A 27,871-nucleotide genomic window follows, 5' to 3' on the forward strand; every position below is an offset into this window, starting at 1 on the left:
AAATTGGCCAGTGGATTCAAACTGTATTGTGGGCGGCTGATAGACAGGCAGATAGACAACATGATTGTGAGAGCTTCATTTCTGTAAGAAATCAGGCTAAAAATGACTCCTTATCCCAAGGGAGCTTGTCCAGCATGTCTCAGACTGAAGTATGCAAAGCAGAGAGAAAACACTACACAGACAGCAATGGTTCGGGTGCTAATTCGACTTCCACAGTCAAATTTCTCCCCTACCACAGCTTCTCTATTTGGCCTCCAGCAAATCACATAATTTTTCTAATCCTCTGCTCCTTTTGCGTAAAACGGAGCCAAAGGTTTTGTGTTTTTACCTTTTGGAGAGGGTATGATGGCTAAGTAATTTAGAAATCATGAGGTGCTTGGATACTACATCTAAGCCTACAGCTTCAGTCTGGTGCCATCAAAGCACATATTACCACTAAAAAAAAAAAAAAAAGACTTCTGCTGTCTGGGCCCACAAACCCAGAACCACACGGGTTTGGAAACAAGGTCCCACTTGGGAGGAGGTACAGATACGGCTGTGCAGGGGTGAAGGAGGTACCAGCATGCTATTGTATCTAGTAACATACTAGTACATGCTGAAACAACAGCCTTCTGCATCATTCTGCTCTGGGGTTAGCCTGGGGAGGAAGGGCAAAATCTTGCCTTTCCTCACACAAAGATTGAAAGGCAAAGCTAAAATCCCCCTCCAATCTTTTCAGGGTGTAACAGAGGGGCAAACCCCTCCAAGGAGGCTGAGGGAGCCTGTCTCTCTAGTTAGGAGTACTCAGTGTGGCAAACACTGTTTGTCACAGGACAGGGGAGCTGTGGTATTGCAGCTGCCTCGCTGTGCACAGGGATGTTATTCTGCCTCTAGATTTGTGGTCTGATGTTCCTGAACATTTGCAATCTCTGAGTGAGCCCATAAGCCTTTAGTTTTATCACATTAACATGGAAAAGTGTTGGCTGTCTTCAGACTGCTCCGGGGATATTTGAAGCAAAGGGATAAAGTTTTGCAAGCAAAGAAGGTCCAAAATAACAATGTTTTGTTCCCATTAGCACCAACCACCCCTTCCGTGATGGGTGTTCACTGGGAAATGAATTGGTGCTGCCCATCCCTAATAGGATTCCAGAGCTGAAACCACCCACACAAGCAAGGCTAATGCCATCACTTGCCAGCCCTCTCAAAAAAAAAAAAAAGTAGTTGTGGACTTGGTGCAAATTGAATCACAGCTGCCAGATTCCCCCTGGGGATGCAGGAGATGAGGGCTCCCTTCAAGCCTAGTTTTCTGCTAGGGAACCATGGCTGTCCTGGAGAGCATCATCTTGTGGGCAAGCAGCTTCATCCCTAACCCACAGAGACGGGGATGTTGTCTTGCCAGCATGTTCCCACTGATATGCTATTGCTGTCATTGAGATGGAGCCTTTTGGCGACCTCAAGGACTTGTGCTGGTGTGGTATTGTGCTCTGCCACAAAATGACCTCCCTCATATGGTGAGAACTTCACTTGCTGTATTTTTGTCTTCCTCCTCCGACCTCATTCCTTTCCCTCAGTACTTCTGCAATACTCCCAAGGCACTTCTGAATCCAGCTGACCTCTGGCCATCTTTAGTCATCTTTCTAGCTGAGTTCGCAGTGGGGAAAATTCCCCTTCACTTATACCATCTCTTTGCCTGAGCTCTGACACGATCTCCGTCTTGGCTTTAAAACTCAAAATTAGGGTGGCCCTTTCCCAAGGAAGCCCCTCTCTGGTGCCAGCTAGGTAAGATGAGAACAGGCAGAAGATCAGTCTGTAGGGCAGACTCTTGCACATCCCCACTGGGCTGCTGCAAGCACTGCTCAGGCGGCGGCAGTTTAACAGAGCCGTTTCTCCCCTTCTCCCCAGCAAGTCGCCCCGCTCGCCCATCTGATAAATGGCAGGTTGGAGGAGTGTTGGCACCGATACTTTGTTTTTAATGCGTTGTTTTTCTAAATTCCCGTCAAATCAGGAGGAAGGGTGTACTCTGGTTCTGCTTCCTTTTGACCTCTCGTTAGCTCTTGGCCTCAAGGGGTGAGGTCTCACGTTTGTGTTTCAGCATGTTTGTAGCGGTGCCGTTCGGCCGGGGGGGTTGTTTTGGCATGGCATGGCTTTGTTTTCCTTTCCAAAGATGGGCCTGATGTGGAAGAAGGCAGGGAAAAGTTGAATTAAGAAAAGGCAGCTTTTGCGGTTGGGGCGCAGGATGGAGAGTCAGCAGACGCAGGTTCTATTTCTGGCACCGCAGCAAAACTTCCTGGATGTCGCTGGGCAAGGCTCGCACATCTCCCCCTCGCCTTGCCTCTCTCCCGCCAAACAACGACTGCTCCTGCCGCCCCTCGCCCGCGGGGCACGGACGGGGGGTGCTGCCGCGCCGGCGGCGGGGGCCGGGCTCTGCCGGAGGGCTGCCGGGGCAGCACCGCGACCCCGCAGCATCCTCGGGGGGCACCGCCTGGCCCGGCGCTGGCTACCGCAACCCGCTCAATAAAGCCCCCTCGGCCTTGCCACGGAGCGCCGGCCCCCGCCCCCCCCTCCTCGCTCGCCGGGCCCCCCCCGTTACAAGGCGCCCCTTTGTGCGGGGAGGCGGGGGGCGGCCGGGCCGTGCCCCGGGGGGGGGGGGGGGGGCGGGCGGGCGGCGGCGGCCCGGGGGGGCGGGCGGGCGCGCCGGGGGAGGAGACAGGCGGGGAGGGCGGCACAAAAGGGGCTGCTGCAGCCCTGCCCGCTGCTGCTGGTGGGGCTCGGCTCCGCATCGCATCGCATCCTTTCCCGCGGCCGGGAGGAGGTGCCGGGCCGCTCCGCTCCGCGGCGGCGGCGAAGGAGGAGGAGGAAGGCGGCGGGGGGCTGCGGGCTCGCCTCGCCTCGCCGCGGCCGGCGCCGAGCCATGCCGGGGGGCGGCGGGCGGGCCGGGGGCGAGCGGCAGCCTCGCCCCGCCGGGGGCCCGGCGGGCACCGACGCTGCGCCGGCCGGGGGTGAGTGAGCGGGCGGGGGGGGGGCGACGGGGCCGGGGAGGGGGGGGGGGGGGGGGGCAGCGCGCACCCGCACTCCCCGGTGGAGCCGCCCCGGGGCGGCGGACGGACGCTGCGGACAGCGGTGGCGGGACCCCCCCTCGGTCCGTCCCCCACCCGCCGCTGCCGCCACCTGCAAGTTGTGTCTCGGCCCGGGGGTGCGGCGTCATCCCCTGCGGGCCTTCCTCCGCCGAGCCCCCACCTTCCCCCTCCGTATTTATTTATACTAGTGTTATTTTTTTTATTCTCTTCTCCCACACACACACGCCCCCCCCATAATCCCGGCATCCCCTGCTAGGGAGCATCGCTGCCGGGGAGGAGGGAGGCGATGCTGCCAGCCCCCGGCCCGCAGATGCGGGCTCGCCGGGGCTGGGGGCACCCTCCGGCCGGGGCACTGCAGCGAAGGCCCATCTGCTGCCCGTGCTCGGCTTCCGAGGAGGGCACGGACTGGGGATGCGTGCCAAGCCTGCAGCAAGCGAGAAGGAGTAACAGGAGTGTGTGCGTGGGAGGGAAAACATACATACAAATATATGTGTATCATCATCATCAAACATCCCCTCTCCCCCTGCTCTCTGTCGCTGTGTTAGAGTGCTACAATCTCCCTGTTGGGGGCTGGCTGCAAAGGGACAGGGGCACCCGAATTCTCCTCCCCCCCCCCCCCCCCCCTTGTGCAGGGCTGTCGGGTCATTTGGAGGCTGGAAATAGCTGTGTCCTGCTGGAGTGGCACAGGCTGGCGTAGCTCTGTCCTTGCGAGTTCTGCTCCCCGGGTGAGCGTGACAAGGGTGATGGGGAACAGGCATCTGCTGCAGCTCTAGTCTTCCTCAGACAGCTCAGCAAGGGAGGGAGTGCAGGGCAGGATGGGGAAAGGTTCCTCTCAGTGCCTCAGCCCGTGGTTTTTCTCTGGGCATTTCTGCAGGTTGTGTTTCTGTGAGCCGTGCCTGGGTCGTTCTGGAGCCCTGCCTGTTTCCCAGAGCAGACGCTGGGGTCTTGCACCTCTCGCTTCCACCCTGGGGCAGTGCTTGGGTCAGGAGGGAGCCTGCCCTGTCTCCAGCACATGGCATGGGTGCAGAGCACCTCCCTTCCCAGAGAATGGCCCTCCACTTAACTCCAAATCCCTCCCCTTGAGTGGGAAGTTCAAGCCCGTGAAAACGCTCGGTGGCACCACTACTAACAAGTATGACTTGAGTCACCAGGAAACCCCAGCCCTGTGCAACAGAATTTCAAGTTCCTGCCTACTCCTGCCCCTGTCTCCTCCACTGCAGCAGGGTGTGAGTCAGCAGGAACTTTACAGGCCCCCTCCCCAAAGGATGGCTTCGTGCTTTGTAGATCCCACCTGCAGAAGTGATGTTCGAGTCCCCCTGGAGCCCGTGATTTAGGAAGCACTGACAAGGCCCTGTTGCTGAAGCTTGCTTGCTGCCAGCTCATCTGAGAAGAGCTGAAATAAAGTAGGACCTGCCATTGCTTGACCTACTGAGAGCCATCTTGGGGAAGGGGGAGGAGGAGGGAAAACCAGTGGGCTCCCTCTCCTCTAGCACACCTCCAGGTTCCAAAGCTCCACCTAAACACAGCTGTAGCACCTGTGCTGGTTTTTCAGCCTCAGCAGTAGTGCTGGGAACATGTCCTCTAAGCTGGGGTGGGAGAAGAGCGCTCCTTTGAGCTATTCCTGGGGAGCCTCCAGCTTCCCTGTAACATTATAAAGCAAGCTTTGAATGAAAGCCATTATGAACTGCAGAAGAGGAGTGAAGCTGCAACTCTGCCACTGCATGTCATAAAAGTTCCTCAAAGATTTATAGCCCCTCTACACCCTCAGGTGATTTTGCAGTAGTGGTAAGAAATCCACTGCAAGGTGTAACATTCCCTCCCTGCAAGGACTCTCAGTTATACCTGCATAGCTTGTTTATTAATGCCCTGGATAGGGCAATTGCATCCTTAGGAGAGGGGAGGGATTCTGCCTAGCTACAGGTGAGTTTTCTTGCCCTGTTCCTAATGTGGTGGGCCAGCTGCTGCCTTTTGTGCTGGCACACCTTTGGTCCCAGGTGCTGCTGAGGCTTATCGCCATCAGAGGTGCCCAGAACACAGTGGCCCATTTCCAAACTTGGTTCAGGGACTGAGCTGCTACTTGCCTGCCTGCCTCCCTCCCTGCAAATGCCGGTAAGACTGGAAAAAGAGGTGCCTTTGTGTCACACAGGGGTTGCCTTAGCAAGGAGGTAAAGAAGAGGAGTGTGTATTTGCACACGTTAGCTTCAGGGGATGCTCACAACTGTAAAAGCCTATCTAGAATACTTGTGCCCAACATGAGACAGGGATAGCTGGTCTGGAGGGTTGCTGGGGCAGCTCGGTCATCGCAGAGCCTGCTTGACCTAGGCCAGATGCATGGCAGCAAGCACAGATACGCTTGGTGTGTTTGCCTGCGGAGCGTACCTCTGGAGTTTGTGTGCTCATGTGTTTCCCATACGTCTTGTGTTTACCTTTCTCCTCCTTCTCCCACACGCAATTGGTTAAGTGTGGTGTGACTTTGTTGCCTGCCAGGTTGGTGTAATGTGCTTATTGCATGTCTTTAAGGGATGCTTGTGTGACAGATGTGGGTGGGTGTTTGCTGGGTGCATGCAGCAATGCACACACGTCCTGCAGGGTGCACTGATCATGGAACGCGTGCACTTTTGTGGAGTTTATGCCCACAATAAGTGTGGCATGTATAAGCAGTCATGGCTACAGCAGTTGTTCAGGACAGCACGCGTAGATGTTATTGTGCATGTTCAGTGCGTGAAGGACACCATAGGACCGACAAGTTTCTCTCTGTCCCTCACTTGCTTTGACCCATCAGCAAGCAGAGAGATAAACTGTCTCATGGCAGGGTTCGTAGCTGAGTTGTTTTCAGCTTGCTGTGTCTGAGCTTCCTCCTATCTTGAGAATAGCATCTTTAAGGTGCACCTGCTATCACAAATTGACATCTCACCCCCCCCACCCCCCCCCGCCCTTGTATTGGATCATAGTGGCGGAGGAAGGAAGTGGGGGAATTTGGTGATGGATAGATGGGGCAAGCTGGGCCAGCATTCATTCCTAAAGGCTGATTAGGTTTTAGGTGGGGTTAGTTGCTCTAAAATGAGTCCTTTGTACATTGTTGGAATCTGTGACCCAATCAGTGGGATGTAGCTGGAGGAGGTGGTGCTAACGAAGGCTGGTACAGCTGACAATAACTCTGGCAGAGAGGAAGGCGGAGGGGGTACTGACTGGCACAAGAGGCATCTTCACATCTTTAGGTCAGTGTAAGGTGCCTCAAAGGGCTGGTTTATGTTATCAGCCCTAACTGTAGAAGTAAAAGTGTGGCTAGTTGTCCCCACCTGCCTTTCCCTACAACAGTTCTGCAACAAAAGGTTAGGCTGCATTGCATTTGTCCTGACAACAGGATAGCATCTTGTGGTACTACAACGAAGCATTACAGTAGGATCTGAAATCTGGGGAAGGTAGGCACATGGGGCAGTGCAATGCAAGGGGACATGGGGGTATGTCTGACGAATGCCCCTTTCTTGGAAAGGGGGTGACGTATCTGCAGTGCATATGTGGACTGTACAGTCAGGTCTGTGCTGCAGACTGGCCTTGAGGAGCCTTGGCAGAACTGCGTGGAGGGAGCAAGCCTGGGCTCGTGGGCAGTGCTGGGTCAGGTTTGGGGTGCTTTTGATAGAGATAGGCAAGTGTGTTGCTAGGACTGGACTGTACAGGTCAGGGCTGTGCCACAGTAACAGTGCTGTGCGGGGTGCCAGGACCAACTGCTTGTCCCAGGGGCCAGGGCAGAGTTGCAGTCACAGAGCTGCTGAGCTTCCCTCTCTTCTGGAGGAGCTGGGAAGAGATGCTGTGTGGTGGAGCCGTGGTGTAGGGTGCACAAGACTACTCCGTGCTTGCATCCTTGTGAAATGGAGTCTGACTGCAGCTCTCAGGAAGACAAACATCATTTCTTTCGTTCCTTTCTGACTTCTTTGCGCTCCCTGCGGTGCTCTTCCTGAAGCACAACAGGTACCTCCTGCTCTTCAAACTTCTGAACACCTGGAACAGGGCAGGCATATTTTATGCTCAGAAACTTGCCTGGTAGAGCTGATGGGTGAAAGGGAGTGCAGCACTGCACTCTGAGCTTTCATCAGGCAGGCTGAAGGATGAAGCCTTACCAAATGCGAGGGCTTGTTCTTGAGCTATGATTTAGGAAGTGATTATTCCCTGCTTCAGGATAGCAAAAGTTACCTGAGCTTCTTGCTGTGGGGCCCTCGGCCCTTCATACTGAGAACCTGCTGACTTGAATAGGCAGCTTGATGAGCTCAGTTAACGGTCCCTGTTTCCCCAGCTAGGGGAGTGCCCAGGCCTGTGTCTAAATAGGCTTTTTTTAAAAAAATCAGCCATGGTTGTGGGGTATGAGCAGACCGAGCCCTGCCAGCAGTCTTTGTCAGCCTGTAACGCACAAGCTGCAAGCAGCAGGAGAGGTGGATGTGGCTGTCCAGAGGGAGACGGGGCAACTCTCTGAGGATCATTTGAGTCTTGCGTTTTATGAGAAAGGTTTCTCTCCAAGGGCCTCAAAGCAACCCATTAAGTTTCCATTAATTAGGCAAGCCCCTTACCTGGAGTATAAAAGTCACTCTCTGATTTCCTGCCCAGTGAAACTGAGGCACAGAGCAAGACTGCAGCATGCCCAGTGGCACACACAGGGGCTCAGCAGGAGAGCACCGATGGAAGTGCAACACCTTTCGTACTTGCTTTGCCCTGGCTGTCTTGGAAATCGCAGATAATGGCTGGGTGCGGGTGCTGAGCCAGAGGTTATTGATAACTTTCTAGTGATTGCCTGGATCCTGCTGCCCTTTTCACCACGGGTACTACCTCCTTCTTGATCGGCTGCCTAATCTATAATCCCAGCTCCCTGCTGCCTTTCCCTTGGAGAGCCATTTTCCCCTTGGTGTGTAAATCATATGGTTTGGGCCAGGGTTAGCGAGCAGAATCAGACTGTTATCTCTTTAAGGCTTTGGGGTGATTTTTTATCTCGGGATATTGCTGCATGTGTCTTGCATGATACCAAAGCTGCAGCAAGCAGATTTGAAGCATACCGAAAGACTAATGCAAATTAGACTCTCTGCATAACGGCTTCAGCAACTGTGAAACCTGTGATCTAAACACAGGTATCTGCTACGCTGACTTTATCTGCGTTAGGATCCCCTGTTTCGGCATGCAGATACTGGAACTGAACAGAAAGCAAGAGAGAAAGCATGGCAAAAAGACATGAAAGGGAGCCTTTCTCCTAGATGCCGAGCCCTTTAAGAAAGAAGGGGAAGGTAAGCTATTGCCCTGAGATTTTAAGCTGTTTCTGCTGAGGCTGAAGAGAGGGCTACGGTAGCACTTTCCATTCCTCCTTCCTCTGGCACAAATGCTTCTGGGTGGGCAGCAGCGAAAAGGAGGAGGATGGAGGCCTGTGCGGACTGAGCATGTTGGACACAGACAGATCTTGGAGGCTGCAGGAGCCGGGAGAGGTAGGGCTTTGGAAGAAGGGTTTGCCTGCACAGGGGCTGAGAGCGGATGGTGCTCGCTGTGTACGAGGAAGTCCTGTTTTTGTGGAGCTCGTAGTGCGAGGGCCAGCTCTGAGGCAGAGCAAAGGGCAGGGTAAATCAGGAGAACAGTGCCCTGGAGTGATCAGCATGAGCTGCGTGCTGTTGCTTAATGACCCCATTGCTGAGGGAAACCTCGGTGGCCCTGATATTCAGGGAGGCAGTTTTCTCTCTGCTTTCAGCTCAGCCTTCCCCATACGTTATTTGTGCTAGCAAAACCGTTCCTTCTTTACTGCCTCCAGAGTGTTTTCAGTTCCCTTTTCTGCTTCCCACCTGCCCCAGCAGTCGTCTCCTCCCTGCCTTGCTGTGCCAGTGCTGTCCAGCTGCAGCTCTTGCCAGCTAACCACGATCGATGGAGGCAAGATGTACCAAGCAGCCTTGCTTGAAGGGGACATGATTTGCTGCTTTTTCTCCTGGGGCCACATGAGGTCTCTGGAGAAGAGGTGGGTTAAAGGAATTGATGTTTCCCCATCAGCCCTGTGTCCTCAGCTACCCTAAATATGTGCTGTTGTTTGGTGCAGGCCTGACAGCAAGTGGCTGTTGTGCTCTCGGATATGTGCTATTGGCACAGAGCCTATGTGGCCTCAAAATCCCTATCTAGCAGCAACTTCTGGAGCAAGGGTTGACCACACCTGCATTCAGCTTGGCCAGGGGGATGATGGGATTGCTTTTGCATAATTTAGCAGTCTCTTGAATTATTTATAGTGCAGTTGTGCTCTGGAACAGAGTCTTCTCGCTGGGGGGGAGGGAAGGGGAGTTTGTCAGGCATCCAGAGTCTATCACCTAGCGATGAGGAAGTGCTGTGGGTTTCCTTTCTGCCCATGTTTGTTCCCATATGCCTCCGTGCTGCTGAACTGCCCTGAAAATCCAGTTCTAGTTTCCACATCACTGAGGTGTATGGTACAGTGGAGCATCTCCATGACTGGGGACTGTGCAAGAGGTTCCCGAGTTTGGAGCCTTGTCTTTGCAGTGAAGAGATGGTGTGAAGCTGGTGCTTAGATTTGGTCCCTGACTCAATTACAGGGCTGTGCTGTGGATCTGGGGCAGGGATCATCGGGACTGCTCTCTAAAATATTCAGATATTTGAGAGCATTTTTTTCTTTTGAAGGCCCATCTTGTCCTGCCAAAGTGTGTTTTAGCTTTGGCATGACACGGTCCATTGGACTTTACAAGAGATCATCAGGACCTGAAGACTTGGAATATCAGGTGGTTGAGCAGCAAACTGTGCAGCTGAAATTCCCATAATTTCTCAGTGATTAAACCCTGAAGAACAACCAGTTGAGGGCAGAGGGAGACTGGTGCAGTTTTTTATAGGCTCTTGCAGCAGAGGAGCATTGTGAAGATGAGCTGGGCGGTCTGAGCACCCACCCCAGCTATGTATGAGTTGAATGCCCATTGGCCCTCTGCCTCACTGTGACAGGTTGCTGCACCATGCAGATGGGCTGTCCCCCTCCTGCCCTGCTTGTCCTGGCGACCTCAGCATGACCATGGCTTCCCCCCCTGCACTGCACGTACTTCTTGTTCGCTACCAATTTTCATGGTGTGCTTACACATTAGTTTTGTCTTCCTCCTCTCCTTCCTTTCTGACTTGGCTGTGGCAGCTGACTTCTCAGAGTTCAATATAAATGTTTGTGTTACTGAAGACCTGAAAGGGGAGGGAAGGCGCTGAGGGTGGAGAGGGAAAGGAACTTGGCCTGTAGTCAAGTGATTGTGGCAGTAAGCTGCTCTGTCTACTGTACTGTTGAGCAGAAACGCTCAGCTTCCCTGTTTTTATCTGCCCAGTGTCAGTTTGTGGCTTTTGCATTTGGGGAAGAGTTGGCCAGACAATCACCAGATGTCCCTTGGACAAGCTGTGCTGTCCCACCTAGCCCTGGCCTGGTTCTTGAGTTCTTCAGCCTGAAACAAAACCCAGTCTTTCATCGAATGGTTTTACCTCTTGTCAGGGATGTCAGCAACTGGCTAAATGCAAAATTCCTCCTCATCCCTCTCAAGAAATAACGTGAAGACAAATGGTCCCAAAACCTGTATGATGTTCAGGATGACATTTGATTCACTGATGAAGACTAGCTCTCTCCCTCTTTCCCCATAGACCTGCTCAAGTTATTTCCGCTTGGTTTAATCTGGAGATCAGGGTACTGCTTTGCTTAGTGAAAGGGAATGTTTGTACAGAAGAAGTAAACATATTGTTGAGACCCAGGCCTGCTGCAATGCCTGTAAACAACATCCAGCCGTCTGTGGGAGGCAGAAGAGAGATTTATGTGACCCTGAGTTAAGTGCATTAGGAGGCTTTTGATTTCATTCTGGGAAACTGCCCCTTTTTGTGGTACCATATGCCTGTTACCGGCATAGAGCCATTACTGAAGATTTGATTCGTGTGGATTTAATCCGAAGGGCTGTGATGCTGCAATCAGAAGGATTACATAAGCAGGGGGTTGTCTCTGCAAGCCAGAGCCCGAAGTGCTCTGCAGAGCCCTGCGAGCCCGTGCCCTTTGTCCACCCCAGAGGTAGGAGTCCGGGCTGATTCACTTCTGCCTTGGGGCAAGGCATTGAAGAGCTCTCTGCCTATCAGGGCTTTCTTTCTGAAAATAATAACAAAGTGGAGTGGCAGCGGGGGATCCAGGCAGCACTGTGTCGAGGTCTTGCTTAAGTCTTGAAAGAGGAAATGAAGAACAAAGGCAGAAGAGACAAATAAATAAGGGTCTGTTCTTGGTCCAAGAAAAATTCCCATGGGTTTGTGTAACATTCTCGGGAAGGCACAACACTCCCAGGACTGGAGTTAGTTTCTGAGAAATAAAAGGAAAGGGGAAAGAGGCGAGAGAACAAGGAGGGGGGGTCAGGGATGGGCAGGAGAGAAGGAGGGAGAGACACCCTAGAGAAACCTCTCAGCATGGAGTCAGGTTTCTCTGGCTGTTCCCGGTGAAGAGGGGTTAATGCTCTTTGCATGGGATTGGCTGGTCACCAGACATTCAGAGAAGAGGGGGATCTGGGGGCTGCCAAGTGGGACCCCTGTGGCCTGAAAGGAGGGGAGGAGGGGAAGGAAGAGGCTGGGAATGCTCTTCCAAACAGTAATAGATCGGCTACTGTGGGAAAGTGAGCACACTGCCAAACCCCAAGTGGTTGGTGATGGATGGGGGAGGAAGGAGGGTGGGGATGGAGGGCCAGCTCTTCTCCGTGGCTGCTAGGATCTTGCTGCTGTTCCATAGCCTCTCTTTATTTATTGTCTTCCTGGGGTTTAATTACTCCCCTCCTTGATCCGTCTTGGAGAGCTTTTATCCTGGGGATACACAAACAACTGCCACCTGCTTCAAAAATAGCTGGAGGCAACATGGTTTCTGCCTGCCTCTGTGGGTCTGTGCACTCTACCCATCTCCATGGCATCAGGTGCTCCTTGCCTCCTTAATTCTTTAACTGCCTTGCTCTGGGCCCACGGGGCACCCTCCTCACCTTCCTCTGGGCTGTTCAGCCTGCATCTGCCTGTTACTTGGACTGTTAAACAGTCCCCAGGAACTCTCCTGCTTTCCTTTGCACAGAGGTTATGTGCATGGTCTGGCATGCGCTCTTCACCCATGGATCCTCAGCTCTGACCATAATCTTGACTGCTCATCCTGATGCTGTTCTCAGGATTTGTGACTTGTACTCTACTGGCTTGGCATACATGGACTGCCTGCCAGGATCTGCTTTGAAAGCAGTTACCTGCTGCTGCTTCTTCCAGATCCCTACCTGAGATGTGCTCCTTCCCTGATGCTGCTGGGAGGAGTTAGCAAGCTCGTGGTAGTTGAATGGGGGCCTCACTGGAGATTTGGTTAGATGAACAGCGCTTTAAAAAGTCCTGTAATTTTGAGTGTCTGAGGATGTATCTACATGATATCACAGTTTTGGTGAGAAGTGAACTGGTGAAATAGCTTAGAAAGTTTCTTCTGGTCAGCTGCTTGTTCCCATGCCTAGGCACTTCTCTTGAAGTTTATTTTTAACCCAGTTAGATCTGCTGCTGATTTGGCTTTACAAAGCAGACTTTCATACAATTGACAACTTGAATTCATACAACTGACAACTGAGGGGTGGTGAGCTGTGAAGGTGGTGAGTGAGGGGAGAGAACCTATGAAACAACAGCCTGTGTTACCACATGCCTCACTTGAGGTCTCTGAAAGCATGATTTTCTTTTATCCTCAGACAAAATGGTTTTGTCCTGTCCCTCTCTGCAAGACACCAAGACTAGCTGGGAGTTCTTGCATACTTCTTTGATTACCCCATGGCCTGTCCAGGACATAAGTTGCTTTTTTGTGTAGTTTCGTCCCTTTTTCCTTTCCTATTCTTCATCTCATGATGGAGCATTCCTTCCCTGTAAGATACCAATGTCCAGAAGCAAAAGAACTAGCTAACTCCATTTTGCACTGCTGTAACTGCTGCGCTTGAAGCAGTGAGCATCAGCAGTACTGTATTTGGCTGGGAAAATGGTCTTGCATCCTTGGGGGGTGTGTGTGTGTGTACTAGAGAGTGCAATGAGCAATGCCTCAGCTCTCCCTCTGATGTCCTGAGAGACCCAGTCTTGGAGCCAAGTGGTGATGCAATCTCCAGGGCCATCCCAGCAGTCTTTGTGGAACCAGATGTTTTGAGGAGGCAGTAAGCAGGATTGAGGAAGACTCCTTCCAGGATATCAGGCATAAGTGAAGGAGAGAAGAGGATAGAATTGCTGCTTCTCCTTTAGCAGAAAGAGCGCTTAGACTAGTGGTGCTAAGAAATAAAAATTGTGGCTTCTGAGAGTGTCTGAAGGATCAGAGTGTGCCAAGGCATCTCTGGAACCATGGAAATACCTATGGTGTGACTGGCTTTAGCTGGAGAGAGGAGATTAGTTACAAGGGATCCCAGTACAGCTGAAGGATACTGAGAAGAATATTTGATAGTTTCCAGTGGAGTTGGAAATCCAGCTTGAAGTTTTCTTTAGCATGCAGTACTGTACCCTTGTGTTGTCCAAGTCCTTGGATAAAATTAAATTGGCGTCTCATAGGTCCTTATTGGATTTCAGTAGAGTTTTTTAGTCTTCTCTGAGCAGATCTTCTTTTAAACCGGGGGCTGGAGAATTATATAATTATGCTGCTATTAGTATTATGGTAGTTACAGTAAGAACAATCTGTTCAAGAAGAGGGTTTTATAATGGACTCTGAAGATGTTCAGATGCTGGTCCATTCTGCTGACTTCTGTCAACAAAGACCACTTTACCTCCAGGTCCTCTGTGTTCTGTACAGAGGGTTAAGAGCTGCTTTGTCCCAGAGTGTACAGGTATCTTGATGTGGCCTGTAAAATAACCAAAGTTTAGCCCACCAAAGAGCAGGACAAGACACTTGAGAGAACAGTTGAAACAGTGAAAAACCTATGGAAAGTGCAGAGTCCAAAAGGTACTGTGCTTCCAGGAGCTGAAGGAGGAGGTGAGTAGCCTCAGTACTTAAAAAGCTGGAGTCTTTGTATTGTGTCCATCTTAATTTCTGTATGCAGCAGATTGTAGCTACTGGCATGGAGCACTTTGGTTTCCTACAAGAGCACATAGGAGAAGACACCTGTTTCCTTTTTGACTACAGATGCTACTGGTCAGTTGAGGCCTATCAAAGCCTTGCACACAGTCTGGAGGCTTATGGTTGATGTAATGTATATCATGTGTCTGCCTTCACTGGGAAGGGGAAGGCAATGCCTTTGTTTCTCAGCTGTGCTCTCACCTTTCCCTGGCCAGCCTCACCTTAGCCTTGCATAGATTCACCCTTTAGCTGTCTGGTTTTTTTTCCTGCATCCAGTTTTCTTTCTGGCTTGATGAAACCCATTAATGGTATGTGGATGACAGCTCTGGAAGTCAAATGGATGCTATGGTGGCACCCTGTTGAGAGCGGTCACCTTATCTGCTCACTTCACTGTTGGAAGGGAGGGACGATGCTTAGGACAGAGCCTCGCTCTCCTGTAGCCTGACCTTACTTGAAGAGTAACTGTGCTTGATGGCTTGCTCCAGCTTGTCCTGGCAGCAAGTCAATGGCACCTTGTGGTCAGTTGCTTCTAAGCCGCAAAGGAAGCGCATAGCATGAGATATTGCTGTTTTGCATTAGCGCTGTGGACAGCAGCTCTTGATGAAGGTGATGGAAGAATATTGTATTTCGACCTTGAAACTTGAATGGAAACAGATATGGACCTGCTTGCATTCAAACCATCTTGTACTGTGACTGCCAGAACTTCCTGCTGTGACATCATCCTAGCTTGCAGTCCTTGAAAACACCATGGCATCCTTCATGTGAGAGAAGTGCTGAGCCCTAGCTACCTTCTGATACATCCTGCTTCTCTCCACTTTCCCTGCTGTCCAGCTTTGTAGGATAACCTCCTCTTCCTGTCCTCATGCAAAGCGCAGTCCTGCTGTCCCTGAGCTAGTCACACTTCAGTTGTACACAAATAGTAGGTTTTATAGTTTTCTCCTTCTGTGGGAATTCACAGGACAAAAGTAACTTGAGGTTTTAGAGTGTTTTGAGGTATGGTAACCCCAATGCATGTTGTGATTGCTGTGCCCTGTGGATGGCAGGTAGATCTGGTACTTTAGAAGTGTGGAGCCTGTTCATTTGTCTCTAGCTGGAGCAGAGAGGGAGGGTTTAGCTGTCAGTGTGGAGTGGGGGATGGAAGTCATGCTGGATTTTAATCTGCCATGTGAAAGCAATTCTAATTTGAATTGTTGTTTTGTGTTGAAGTGTCTGAGTGATGGACAAATATGTTACTGCATGGGTGTTATGGGATAACTTTAGGCAGAGGAGATGAGCATCTCTGTATCGGGGAAAAACAGAACCTTCTACTCTGACTTGTCCTTCACAGCAGCTTTTTTCCTGTAACCACAGGAGATGTCTAGGGAGTCTTGAGTCCCATGCCCTAACAAGATGGAGTGTGGGGTATCATGCATTCAGTGGCCTGTTGCATGGCCTCTTGCCAGTGTCTTCCAGAAAAGAACATTAAGACTGGTGAACTGCCAGCTCTTAGTGGTGCGTATCTTTCTCTCTGGCTCCTTGAAAATTCAGGATATGATTTCAGGATGGTATAAATCAACTGGTCACTTGATATAATGGCAAAGTAAAACGGTAACAGGTGCCTGGGGATAACTCATGCATACCGCTTCTAGCTTTCCTCCTTCTCTGAAAGCCCTTCCCCTGCATGGTAGAGACATAACTTCAAGCAAGGAAATATCAAAGGGATCCCTTACAAAAAGAAGCTTTCAGCTTGTCTTGCCGAGACTGAATGTTGCTGAAGCGGTTTATAACTGCGTGTTCCCTAAAGAGCTTTGTCTTAATGGAGCTGACTGTCCATACTCCTTCTGGCTTTTTCTTCTACTTGAACATTAAAGCTTTTCTTGCTGTTGTTTTTAACCTGAGAGCAACTTGATCATTCTCCCTGAGATCAAGTTGACTTTTTTTTTCCCCTCCTCACTCAAAATTGTCAGAAGGGAAATATCTCTTCTTGCTGTTTTGTGTATTTCTGGTAACTGATGGCTGCTTTGTGACAGAGCGGCTGGACTCTTTTATGACAAGCTGAGATGTCTACCTGATGATACCTCCTTTCTCATTTCCACCACTTGTAAGCGTTCTGTATGGGGAAGGTGGGTAATAACATCTTCCTCCCCTACTGGCCTTTGTCACCAATTAGCTACCACTGAAAGACACATCTTTCACTACAGTGCTGATCAGAGGATATGGGAAGGGATATGTGACTGATGGTTTTTAGCATCTCAGCCCATCCAAGGGTGCATGAGCTCTTGCCACTCCCCAGCAGAGGAATCCCTGGCATGTAAGAATGGAGGTGGGCTCCTGGGGAAGAGGTTTTGAAGAGGACACAGCTTGCTGCTTTGCTTCCCTCCTTTTAGGAGGGAATAGGAAATGGGTTCATGTTCCCACTCCCTAACAAAGGTAACTGAGCAGTGAAAATTGCCTCCTGGGACATGTCAGCAGCAAAACAGCAGAGGGTACTGCAGGGCCAGCTTGCTTTGGCAGAGCTGGAGGAGGGCTGTGCACGCCAGCCCAGCTCTCCCAGGCACAGACTGCAATAACAGGGAGGCAATGCAGCTGTGCACAGGCTGAGTTTTGCCAGTGGGTGAAGAGCTGCAGAGCCGTGTGCTGAGCCTGACAGATACTGATGTATGCAAATGTCAAGTGAGAAAAATATGCTTTACTTCCGAAAACTATGTGTCCTGCTATGTTGACACGGCACACCACATTCCAGAAAGTGAAGCAGTTTGTTGAATGTCAACAGTTACAACCTTTTGTCTGGGGAATTTACCATGGCACAAGGATCATCACAGCCATCTGGGAAGACGATGGAGGTGTGCCTTGTGTGGCTCCTTCAGCACCTGCCCTCTGTCCTGAGATGGCCCAGAGGAAGCTGGCTGCCCTGCATTTCTGTGTCCTGTAGGAACTGGAGTGAAACCAGCATTACCTAGCAGCCATTGGGATTGCCTTATTGGAGCAGGTCAGCTGTTCATCTCACCCAGGTTTCAGCATCTGAGAGAGCAACCTGATGTCTGGAGGTAATGCCTCGGAGGAAATGCAGGACACCTGATTGAAGAAAGCTGTACTAATTTACCAGTGAGGGACATTTTCTCCTGACAGCCAGTCACTGCTAATTTAGTGGTTTCAGCTTCCTTGTGCCCTTCTCTTCCCCACACTTCAAGACAAAGCAAAAACTGGTGACATTCAAGGAAGAGGCACTGGATACTCCTCTACCTTGCAAGTGATCTCGCTGTTCCAGCAAGATATTAACAGGGCCTTAAGAAAAAAAAAAAGAAAAATAAATACCCTGGACACAATGAGATGCTGTTGGGGGTTTCTGCAGCCCCTTGTTTTGCCCCCATGAAGAAAGCTTGACAGCAAGCCCCAACATGGTCCTTCATGGCTTTGAACAACAGAACATCCAGTCCCTTCATGACTGGGTCACCACAAAGATGGCCTTCCACAAGCTGGGCCATGAGGTCAGGCCGTGGAGCCGTGGCAGGTAGGTGCAGGAGGTGAGGGCCTGCCCTGGCATGGCCCCCTGAGGAGAGCTGCCCTTTCTTCCTTCCCAGCCTGCCTGACGAGTTGACCTCCTGGGGCTGCACAAAGCCAGAACCCTGCCCCTTCGCTGACCTGTGTCATGTCAAAGTGTGTCAAAAACTGTAATAAACATTAACAAATAGGATCAAGCTATCTCTCTTTTTCTTGGGTTTTTTGTTTTAATTTTTTTCCCTCCCATGGCAGTGCTGTAACTTTTCTGCCAGCTTCAGCAGTCTCCCCCTTCAGAGCTTGACATGGGGCTCCTCACTCTGCCATGGAAGCATGGGGGATGGCATCAGTGGACGGTGGTTCTCACTAAAAAGGTGACCACAAAGTGTCCAGAAACGCTTGTGCTGAGCTGTAATGTATAACTGCAGACAATCCTGTGCCGCAAGGTATAACTGCGGACAATCCCTCTACCAAAGTCCATATCGGAGCCATCTGTAGAGCGCCAGATATGTTTTCCTTTGGGCAGTTGCCATCTGTCTAAATGCTTTATGGCTTTTCACTTTAGTATTAAATTTTCTCCAAGTTAATCAGTAAACGCGCTTTGCTGTATTTTACTTAAGACCCTCTGAAGTGGTGGGAGCAGGCTGAGTGCTTCTTCCCTCTGCTCCCACACTGGGACATATGTTGGCTGTGAGGAGCCCTGGGGCAGGGGAGCTGGACAGCCCCTGTGTGGGGCTGGTGGTGTGAGGCAGCTCCTCCGTGCCCCCCAGGAGGGAGGACTGCCTCCTGCAAAGGCGTCACCAGCTCCTTTGCACGCTGGTGGAGGGTTTATAAATAATGGCATGGGGTGTGTGGTGCCTCTTGGGAACTTTGGCCCTGGAAGGGGGACGGCACCAGGGCAGAGAGCTGCCATGGGGAAGAGTGTTGTGGAGGGGGCACAGCAGTGTGTGCTGTATGCGTGGCGCTTGGAGGGGGTCTCTGCCTCTTCACCTGCCAAGGCATAAAGGGTTTCATGCTCCAGGGAGGAGAGGACAGCCTCTGCGTTGAAAAGGGCTCTTGGGTGACCTTGTTCCCCTGCCCATCTTTGCCCCAACTTTCCCTTCTCTAAACAGCAGAAGGTGAGTGCCTTTTCTCCTTTTCCTTGGTGAAGCATTGGGTGAGGTTAGTTTTTCTTTTCTTTTTTTTTTTGTCCCTTTTATGGATTGTAGTCTTCAATCACTTCTCTGCCTGACAGCAGCTCTGTGCTCTCTGCCTGGGCTGGAGGAGGGGAGGTGGTGTAGGGAGAGGATGAAGGCAATATTTCATGTTGTTTGGAAGGAAGGGCTCTGCACCACTGGCTTCTTGCTGGCCTGACATGGATCTGTCATGGTGGCACAGTATTACCAGTGGAGACAGCTAGACGTTTATTTTAGTCACTTTGATCCAGATAAACCTCAGCATCTGGTCCACAGAAAATTAAAAACAAAGGGCAACATTTGGAGATACAGTGAACTTGAAAAGGACGAGAGAAGAGTAAAAGTGACACAATCTTTTTTTTTTTTCCCCTGCTCCCCCATGTGAACTTGGGTAACATTTCCTAGGAACAAGGGTGGTTTTTAGGGCGTGTGTTGAGCAAACACTGAAAAGATCTGGGGAACATAGGTGTGTTCCTGGCTCAGGCAGCCTGGCTAATGATCTCAGTCTTTTAAAACTGCCTCTCTTACACTGTTCACATTTCAACCGTGTACCCCCTACTCCGTCTTGTCCCTCCTGCTCTCTCTTCATTTTCCCCCAACCCTCTGGTGATGCAGGGACTGCGGAAGCTTATGTTCATTTTGTTTCCATCAATGAATAGGGACAAATCTGCCAAATACGGTGAGTTCCTGGTACTGTGGATTTCCCGTCTTTCTACCCTGTTGTCTGTACCTTTCTTGTCTTTGTGAGTTTATAAGACTGTGACTAATCTAGAAGAGGTTCAGCTTGGTGTAGCCCAGCCAAGGCAAAAGACCCACTGAAGATGGCAGGGGGTGGGGGGAGTAGTTCTTGGATTCGGGTCTCAAAAGATGCATGCTGAATTTGAGCCAGCTTTCTGCCATCCCCAACCCATCTTTCTACCAATGGTAAACTTTTTGCACTTCAGTAACTATTGAATGTAACTTTCCTTTTCATGGCTTTTCCACAGGATGAAGATGAGACGCCATAAGCTCTTTCTGACTCTCTGCATGGCTGGTCTCTGCCTCATCTCCTTCTTGCACTTCCTCAAGGCCCTTTCCTATGTCACCTTCCCCCGGGAGCTGGCTTCGCTTAGTCCCAACCTTGTCTCCAGCTTCTTCTGGAACAATGCCCCCGTCACACCTCAGGTCAGCCCTGAGCCAGGGGGTGCAGAGTTTCTCCGCACACCCCTGTACTCCCACTCCCCCTTGCTCCAGCCCCTGCCTCCCAGCAGAGCCAGCGAAGAGCTGCACAAAGTTGAGTTCGTGCTGCCAGAAGACACAACAGAATATTTTGTCCGTACCAAAGCCGGCGGCGTTTGCTTTAAACCAGGCACCAAGGTGTTGGAGAAGCCACCCGTGGGAGGGCGGGCAGAGGAGCGAACAGATGGCGCAGCTTCGGGGCGGCCAGCTCGCAAACCGCTGAGTGCCAGTGGGACCAAGCGGCGCAAGTGGGTGGAGTGTGTGTGCTTGCCAGGCTGGCACGGCCCCAGCTGCGGGGTCCCCACTGTGGTCCAGTACTCCAACCTGCCCACCAAGGACCGCCTCGTGCCACGGGAGATCCCCCGGCGGGTCATCAACGCTATCAATGTCAACCATGAGTTTGACCTGCTGGATGTCCGCTTCCACGAGCTGGGAGACGTGGTGGATGCCTTCGTGGTGTGTGAGTCGAACTTCACAGCCTATGGAGAGCCGCGGCCCCTCAAGTTCCGCGAGATGCTCCTCAACGGCTCCTTCGACTACATCCGTCACAAGGTACTCTACGTCTTTCTGGACCACTTCCCCCCTGGTGGCCGCCAGGACGGCTGGATTGCTGACGATTACCTGCGCACCTTTCTCACCCGGGATGGCATCTCTCGCCTCCGCAACCTGCGCCCAGACGATGTCTTCATCATTGATGATGCCGATGAAATCCCAGCCCGTGATGGCGTGCTCTTCCTCAAGCTCTACGATGGCTGGACAGAACCCTTCGCCTTTCACATGCGCAAGTCGCTCTACGGCTTCTTCTGGAAGCAACCAGGCACCTTGGAGGTGGTCTCAGGCTGCACCATGGGGATGCTCCAGGCTGTCTATGCTACCGACGGGATCCGTCTGCGGCGCCGTGAGTACTACACCATGCCTGGCTTTCGGCAGTACGAGAACAGCACAGGACACATCCTGGTGCAGTGGTCGCTGGGCAGCCCCCTTCACTTTGCTGGCTGGCACTGCTCCTGGTGTTTCACCCCAGAGGGGATCTACTTCAAACTGGTGTCGGCCCAGAACGGGGACTTCCCACGCTGGGGTGACTATGAGGATAAACGAGACCTCAATTATATCCGGGAGCTGATCCGGACTGGTGGCTGGTTTGATGGTACTACGCAGGAGTATCCCCCCGCCGACCCCAAGGAGCAGATGTATGCTCCCAAGTACTTGCTCAAGAACTACCAGCGGTTCCGCTACTTGTTGGAGAACCCCTACCGAAAAGCGGAGGGTGCTGGGTGAGGCCACCAGGGCTTGTGTGGGAAATCAGAACTTCACAACAAAGGGAAAGAGTTGGGTGTTTTCTTCTGTTCCTTTTTTTGTTTTTGTTGGTTCTGGGTGGAGTGTGCCATTTCTCTGGGGTCTCTGTTCTGTTTCCCTTCCTTCTCTTCTTCCCTTCATCCCAGGGTAACCCTGGGGACACGAATTCCTCAGTTGTGTGATGGGCAGGAGGAGGAGAGATATTTGGGACCTACTCTGGCAGTAGCATAAAGACTTTCCTGTGTCTCCCGGACCTCTCCTGCTGGCTGGACAGAATCTCTGCAGCCAGCTGGCGGATTTTCCTCTGGGAGAGGTTGGGAGGGTCCCATGGGGAGAGGGGGCAGCTGTTCCTGTCCACCCTCGTCCTTTGTGGATCGGAGCAAGCACAGATGCGAGCCTGGGCTATTCAGTGAGCATGTGAGTCAGCAGGCACAAACTGATGCGAGTGGTCATGTGTGCAGATGTGTGTCACAGGCGTTTTTGGGATGAGTGAATGTGCAAAAGCATCTAAGTATGCGTTTATTTTTTTGTATACCTCTATATTCAAAGAGTATTTTGGGGAAGGAAAATCCTTTGCTTCCAAGGTGTTCTCCCCAAGATGCCGCTTTCTCCTGCAGGCTTAATGCATCTGTTCTGGGCTCTGTCTTTGCTTGATACTCTCCAGGATACAGTCCTGTAGCAGGCAGATGGGAAGCAGAGGAGAAAGCTGATTTTTAAAATTTATTTTTTTTTTTAAAACTCCTTTTTCACCCCTACCCCCACAACACTGCACTGGCTTGGCCCACAGAAGCTGAAGCATCTTCCCTGCAGTATGTGCTTCTACTGGGGCTGGGATAAGCTGCAGGGGAGTAAATCAGATGGTGGGAGTGTATGTTTACAAGTGCATGGTTTCCTATGTGCATGAGTGCTAACATGCATGGTTTTGGTATGCACGTGGGCGTTTGTTACCAGTATTGGGGGGGAACGGGACATAGTTGGGTTTGGGTGTGTGTGCTTTCAGGAAATGGTGGGATCCAGAAGCTGTGATCTCTGTCTTGGCATGGATGACTTTTTGGGAAATTCATAGGAGAGGGCCAGGGAGAGCATTGGCTCTGCAAAGCAGTGCTACACATGTGGGACTGTTGGGTGCCTCTCTGGCTGCCTCTGTAGCCCTGCAGGCTGTGTCTGTTGCAGGGTTGCTGCTTACATGTGTTGGCTATTCCTTCTTGCCATGGGGTAAAAAGGAGAGGAGAAGGGCAAAGCTCTGAGTCAGCAGCGGGTGTTGTGGGGAAGCACAAAGCCTGTCAAGGCACAGGATCCATCTGTCTGCTGTTAGGGTGTGAGGGAGCTTGTGGAGAAATGGGCCATGGGCAGATTCCCCCTGGGGTCAAGAGACTGTTTTGGGACAATCATGCAATCCAGAGAGCATGTGCAGCCCACACATGCAGCCTGGGCAGTGCAGACAAGACCATGAAGAGGAGAAGGGATCTAGGAGGATGCTAGTTGCAGCTGGTTGGGCCAGTGTATGCTCAGAGTTTGCCAGGTAGTCAGGATCTAGCCTGCCGTTGTATTGAATTGGTTCAGCCCACTGAGGAGGCAGATCCATGTCTCCACCCTTACCACCCTTCCTTAGCATATGGCTTGACAGGGTGCCCGGAGCCTGGGCTGTAGCAGGCAGAGGGTGAAAAACATGAGGAACTTGCTCTGTTAGCCCTGCAATGGAAAGACTGGCTCATGTTCCAAGCAGAGAAGTGAGGATCATATAGAGGAGGAGGAGGAAAATGTCATAAGGAAGAATGACCCTGACATCAGGCCAGCTGTGTGAAGCAGGAGGGTTTCCATTGCCATTAACTCATTCTGTCAGGGCTCCATACTCCTGTGTTGCCCAGCCCACTCCCACCCTTGTGCCTCATTCCTATCTCTGTATCTCTCTCTTTTTCCCTCCTATTCCCCTCTCTAGAGAAGTGAAAAACATCAACAAAAATAACTTGATTGCCTAATAAGACTGAGACTGGAACAGAATGAAGATTAATTTCTTTTTCTGATCAAACTGAGATAGAGTTCATTTTAGCTCCTTCCACATCTCATGTGCCATAATTAGAAGAACTGAAGGACCCTCTTTTTTTTTGTTGTTTGTTTTTTAAATCACTGTTCTCATTTCTGTGTCTTCCCTACGGGTAGAAAAGCCCCTTTGGGAAATGAGTAGAGGGAGAAGCTTTGGTAGGCAGAATGCTCTTCCCACAAAGGGAAGCTGTGGTGTTAAGTCCAGACTTCTTGATGCAGCAGGAGGAAGGCTTGTCACAGTCATGGGGTCGTTGTGCCAAGCAACTGCATGGAGGTCTTGAGCATAGAGAGATTATAGAGAAATGGGGACCCAGCTGAGAAAGGAGGAGCCTGTGTTGAGCAAGATGAGAGCAGTAGCAGTGAGGCTGCACCACAAGGGGAACAATGCTTTCCCCAGGGGCAGCTGGAGGAGAGGAGGTGTGTTACCTCATGTGATTCAGTAGCAGAAAAGTATGGAAGGAAGAAGATATTTCTCATTTTTACCCTTGGAAGGGAGCCTGAGATCTGCTCTCAGACCTTTGGCTTTACCTTATCTCAGTGACAACACAAGCCCAGTGCCAGACCTTGCTGAAGACAGGAGAGAAAAAGAAATCAGTCTTTTCATGGGTGCTTTGGCAGCACTAGAGCCCCATGAAGCAGGGGCTAAAGTGCATGCATGCTGGGGCTGCACCTCGTTATCTTCTACAGTGGGAGCAGCCTCTCCTGTGATACCAGCCCTTCCCATGCATGGGTGTCCTTGGGGATTTTTAGTGCACTGCAAGTCACACTTTCCTTGCCTGAGGTATGGCCCTTGTCTCTTGGGAGTTTCACGTGAGGCCACAGCTGCAATACCTGGTTCTCCTATTCGTGAAGTACAGCCTGTTGCCTTTTCTTCCCTCTCCTCCATTATTTGTTGCATCATTCTGCACCTCTCCCTCTGAATTGCCTCTCCCTTCTGCCCCCTCGGGCAGGAGGAGAAGGTCCTGCTGGAATAGCAGCACTGGGGCTCTTCTGGAGGACTCTGGCCCTGTCTTCATTGTGGACTTACTGACTTCCTTATTCTTAGGAAATTAAATTTAAAACAGACTTCTGTTGTGGTGGGAGGAATGGGCTTTACAGATAAAATGCATTTTATTTTTGTTTCTCTTTTTCAAGAATCGTTTAAACATTTTTTGATTTAAGGCCAAACCAGTCAGTGTTTCTGTCTAATTTGTCTGGCTAACCCTGTGTTTATTATCCTTAGAGAGCTAGAGTACTTGTCATTAAAAATCTTCCTTCTTGTCCCTGGAGGGGGTGGGGACTAGCAAGATGACTTTTGCACAGTGATTTCCCAAGGAGGTGGCTTGCCCTCAGTCCAGCCTTGCCTGTACTGCTGTGCCGGGACCTCCATGGCCAGCACACGGGGGCACAGCCACCCTTCCAGACATCTTCCACAAGAGGGAACCCAAAAGCATGTGGGTGTGTGGGGTGGTGAGAGAGGCAGAGGAGGCGGCGGGTTTGTATCAGATCCTCATTTCCCAGTGCTGAACTCTTGAGATGAGTGTTCAGGCTCCTTGATCTTGTCTGAACCAGGTCCTGAGGTGTGAGAAGGGAAGGACTAAAAAACACCGCACTGCCCATGGGCTGGAACTGGGATCAGACCACCAGAGCCTGATGTCTGTTGGTTGTTGCAGCCATGATTATTGAAGCCATGTGCCTGCTGCCTCTCTGGGAGCAAAGCCCTCTGGTGAAGGGAGGGAAAGGATTGCCAGCCTTTCCCTGCAGCCCTCTTTTAGCTCTGTCCTTTTTCTTCTCCAGAACCTTTCCACCTTCAGATTAATTGGTGCAAAGGAGGGCCAGATAGTAGGTGAAGCAGTGTGTGGCATCCCAAGCCTTGGTCTTCTCTTTCTGTCTGCCCATCTCTGTTCTTGGCTTTCCTTGTGCTTCCCACCTAAAAAAGGGATTGTGTGCCCATGCATGGCTTTGGACTGGGGAACTAATCTTCCTCCTTTGCTCTAAGTGAAAGGAAGGACATGGGCTTTGGTGGACCTGCAGCCGGTGAGCTTGCTAAAGCAGAGGGAACAGGGCAGGTCAGCCGTCTTTGCCCCTCTGGAGGACTGCAGGTAATGCCGTACCCAAGTGATGGATAGAAAAGATGGGGTGGTTTTGTGCCTGTGTGGTTGGTATGAAGGACAACATGCTCAAGTCCACTCTCGCTGTTGCTTTCTCTGATTCCTGTGTCCTGCTGAAGTGTTTGCTGTTGTGCACTCAGGCCAGCCTGCTCTTCATGTCTCTGTGGCAGGTAAACGAGGGGAACTTGTGGCCTCCAGGTAACATATGAGTCAGGATGGAGGGAGAGTGTCAGAGCAGAACGGGTATTTGTTTCCCTTCTGCCCTCCTTGGTGTATCCTTGTGGGGTGGTAGTGTCTTTTCTCCTCCCGGACATCCCCATGGCTCTGTCCCTGTCTCCCAGCTCCTGCCAGCAATCTCTGTGGCTGCTATGCCTCTGCACTGTGAAGAAATGCGTCCGGGGTCACTCCTGGTCCCATTAGCGAACACTGGTGGTGAAGGGGGAAGGGATGGCTCATCCTGGCTTCACTGACCTCAAACCTTGGTGAGAAAGGAGGGAAGTGAGTGGGAGAATGGATCCTGAATACTTCCATCGTTGTGTTCTCCCCACCCCCCTAAGAAAACTCCCTTCTGATTTCTGAGATATTGGACACACTTGCTCTTATTATGGAAAGAGAGGGGGAGCTAGAGGTAAGGGGGTGGCAGGAGGGCTCAGATCCAGCACCAAGAAAGGAGAGCTGTTTCTAATGCAATACACTGACATTTAAAGCTTTGGGGACTACAGATAATGGATTAAGAAGGGATCTGAAATACTCTGAGACTAAGAATTCAAACCACTGTTTTTTTCCTTCCTGTGTGGATGATGATGCAGTATCATCCTGGAGGTAGTCCAGCAGCACTACCGAGCCTGAGGTCTGCCTGGACCTACTGGTGGTGTTGCCCCTGGGGTGGCCCCAGAACACCCTGCTTTGGCAAAAGAATGTGTGGACTTGCCTAAAATAAAAAAAAGAGAAAATAAGAGCGTCTGCAAAGCTCCTTTCAACTCTGTAATTTATAAACAGCAAGTAATAATGAACTTTTTGTAAGGATAAATCGAGTGTACATTCTGAAATCATTTTCTCTGTAAATGGTTGGATTTCATTTCACCCTTAAAGGGATGCTTAAAAGGAGGAGATAATAAAAATTAAAAAATTTACAAAGTATGAAAGGAAACCAAGGTGTGTGTGTGTGTGTCAGCTTTTATTTCTTGGCAGAGGGGCCGCTGGACAACGGAGTGAGGGAGGTTGCTTCCCACCTTGGCAGGACCATGTTCCCGAGAAGGGAGATTGAGGGGGAGCCTGGCTGGTTTGGGGAATGATTCCTGATTTTGTAGGCCTAGGTCAGACCTAATCTTCTGCATGTTAGGTGAGTATGAGCACGTAAAGGCACATGAGCAGGCAATGATGGCTGCTAAGCGGCTCTGGGAAGAGCTGGTGGATGTAGGAACCAGCATCATGGTTCATGAAATGGTCCCTTGTCACCATCTTCCCCTCCTTAGATACATCCACTTTTTCAAGTAAAACTGTAGAAGATCTGGAGCCCCAAATTAAACCTCCTGACTGCAGAAATGTCTCTCTGGTGGCTGACTTTTGGCATGGTGCATGAGAGAACATGACCTCCTTGTTTTGGCTTATTTTTAAACCTGTCTAATATAATTTTGGCTGTTCCCATTGCTTTGTATCAAAGCCTGGTCCTGCTCTGAATCCTCCTAAGCATCTGGCCTCAGCAGTGCCTTTGGCAAGGGCCTTTTGCAAGCTCATGTGCCACCTACAGCTATTTCACTTTTTTACCCTTTTAAGTGTCTTGCACTTCAGGTTCCTTTTTGGTCCCATTTGGAGTAGTGAATGTAAGCATCATAGGTTTGCTTCATTATAATCATTAGATCAGCACATTCCCTCTTCTGTCTTTCACATCAGTTTAATCTTTTCAATTCTCTTGTGGAAGGGTCTCCATCAAACTAGAGACTTGCATTGTGCATTGCTTAATGCCTTTCTGCTGCTTCTGTCTCTGGAACAGAGGGCCTGAAATAAACATACCACTGAAAATTAACTATTAAAATTTTTTATTAACAATTTCTAGCATTCTTAGTGATAGCTGTATTTTTGTGCCTGAATAGGAGATAACCTAAACATAGATGATCACCCGAATGCCTGAACTTTCAATTTTTCAAGAGGGGAAGATAAGTATATAAGCTTAGGCCAATGGCAATTTAGCAAGACACCTTAAGAAATGAGAGTTGACTAGGTCAAAGGTTCTACCATGTTATTTTTCTTGCCTCCAACATGAAATCTTTTACTGACATTCATATTGTTTTAAGAAGTAATGTAAATGGCATTTCTGTAGTTTCTTGTGAGGTTTTAAAAGAAGGCACTGACAGAACCCAGGACCTTTTTCCCAGGAAAGCACAAGCTTCTGCTGCAGGATCTCAAAGTGCCTCTGTGAGCAAGGGGTTGACTCTTGCACAAACCAGTCTGCGGTGGAGATCCTCATTTGCA

At 50.7% G+C, this 27,871-nt stretch overlaps 1 protein-coding gene across 4 annotated transcripts; it reads left to right on the forward strand.

The window, feature by feature from the left end:
* The first annotated feature begins 2,740 nt into the window (after positions 1-2,740).
* MGAT3 (beta-1,4-mannosyl-glycoprotein 4-beta-N-acetylglucosaminyltransferase) lies at positions 2,741-26,549 on the forward strand. 4 transcript variants are annotated; one of them, XM_074826692.1, is made up of 2 exons: positions 2,741-2,978; positions 19,739-26,549. In XM_074826692.1, exon 2 carries the CDS (start codon positions 19,740-19,742, stop codon positions 21,246-21,248), a length of 1,509 nt encoding a protein of 502 aa, XP_074682793.1. In that variant the 5' UTR covers positions 2,741-2,978; position 19,739; the 3' UTR covers positions 21,249-26,549. The 4 variants fall into 4 exon arrangements, with proteins under 4 accessions (XP_074682793.1, XP_074682794.1, XP_074682795.1 ...); XM_074826693.1 differs by lacking the exon at positions 2,741-2,978 and adding an exon at positions 8,035-8,323; XM_074826694.1 differs by lacking the exon at positions 2,741-2,978 and adding an exon at positions 8,364-8,518.
* Positions 26,550-27,871: the final 1,322 nt, after the last annotated feature.

The sequence above is a fragment of the Strix aluco genome, chromosome 5 (assembly GCF_031877795.1).
Source record: "Strix aluco isolate bStrAlu1 chromosome 5, bStrAlu1.hap1, whole genome shotgun sequence".
NCBI classification, from domain to species: Eukaryota; Metazoa; Chordata; class Aves; order Strigiformes; family Strigidae; genus Strix; species Strix aluco.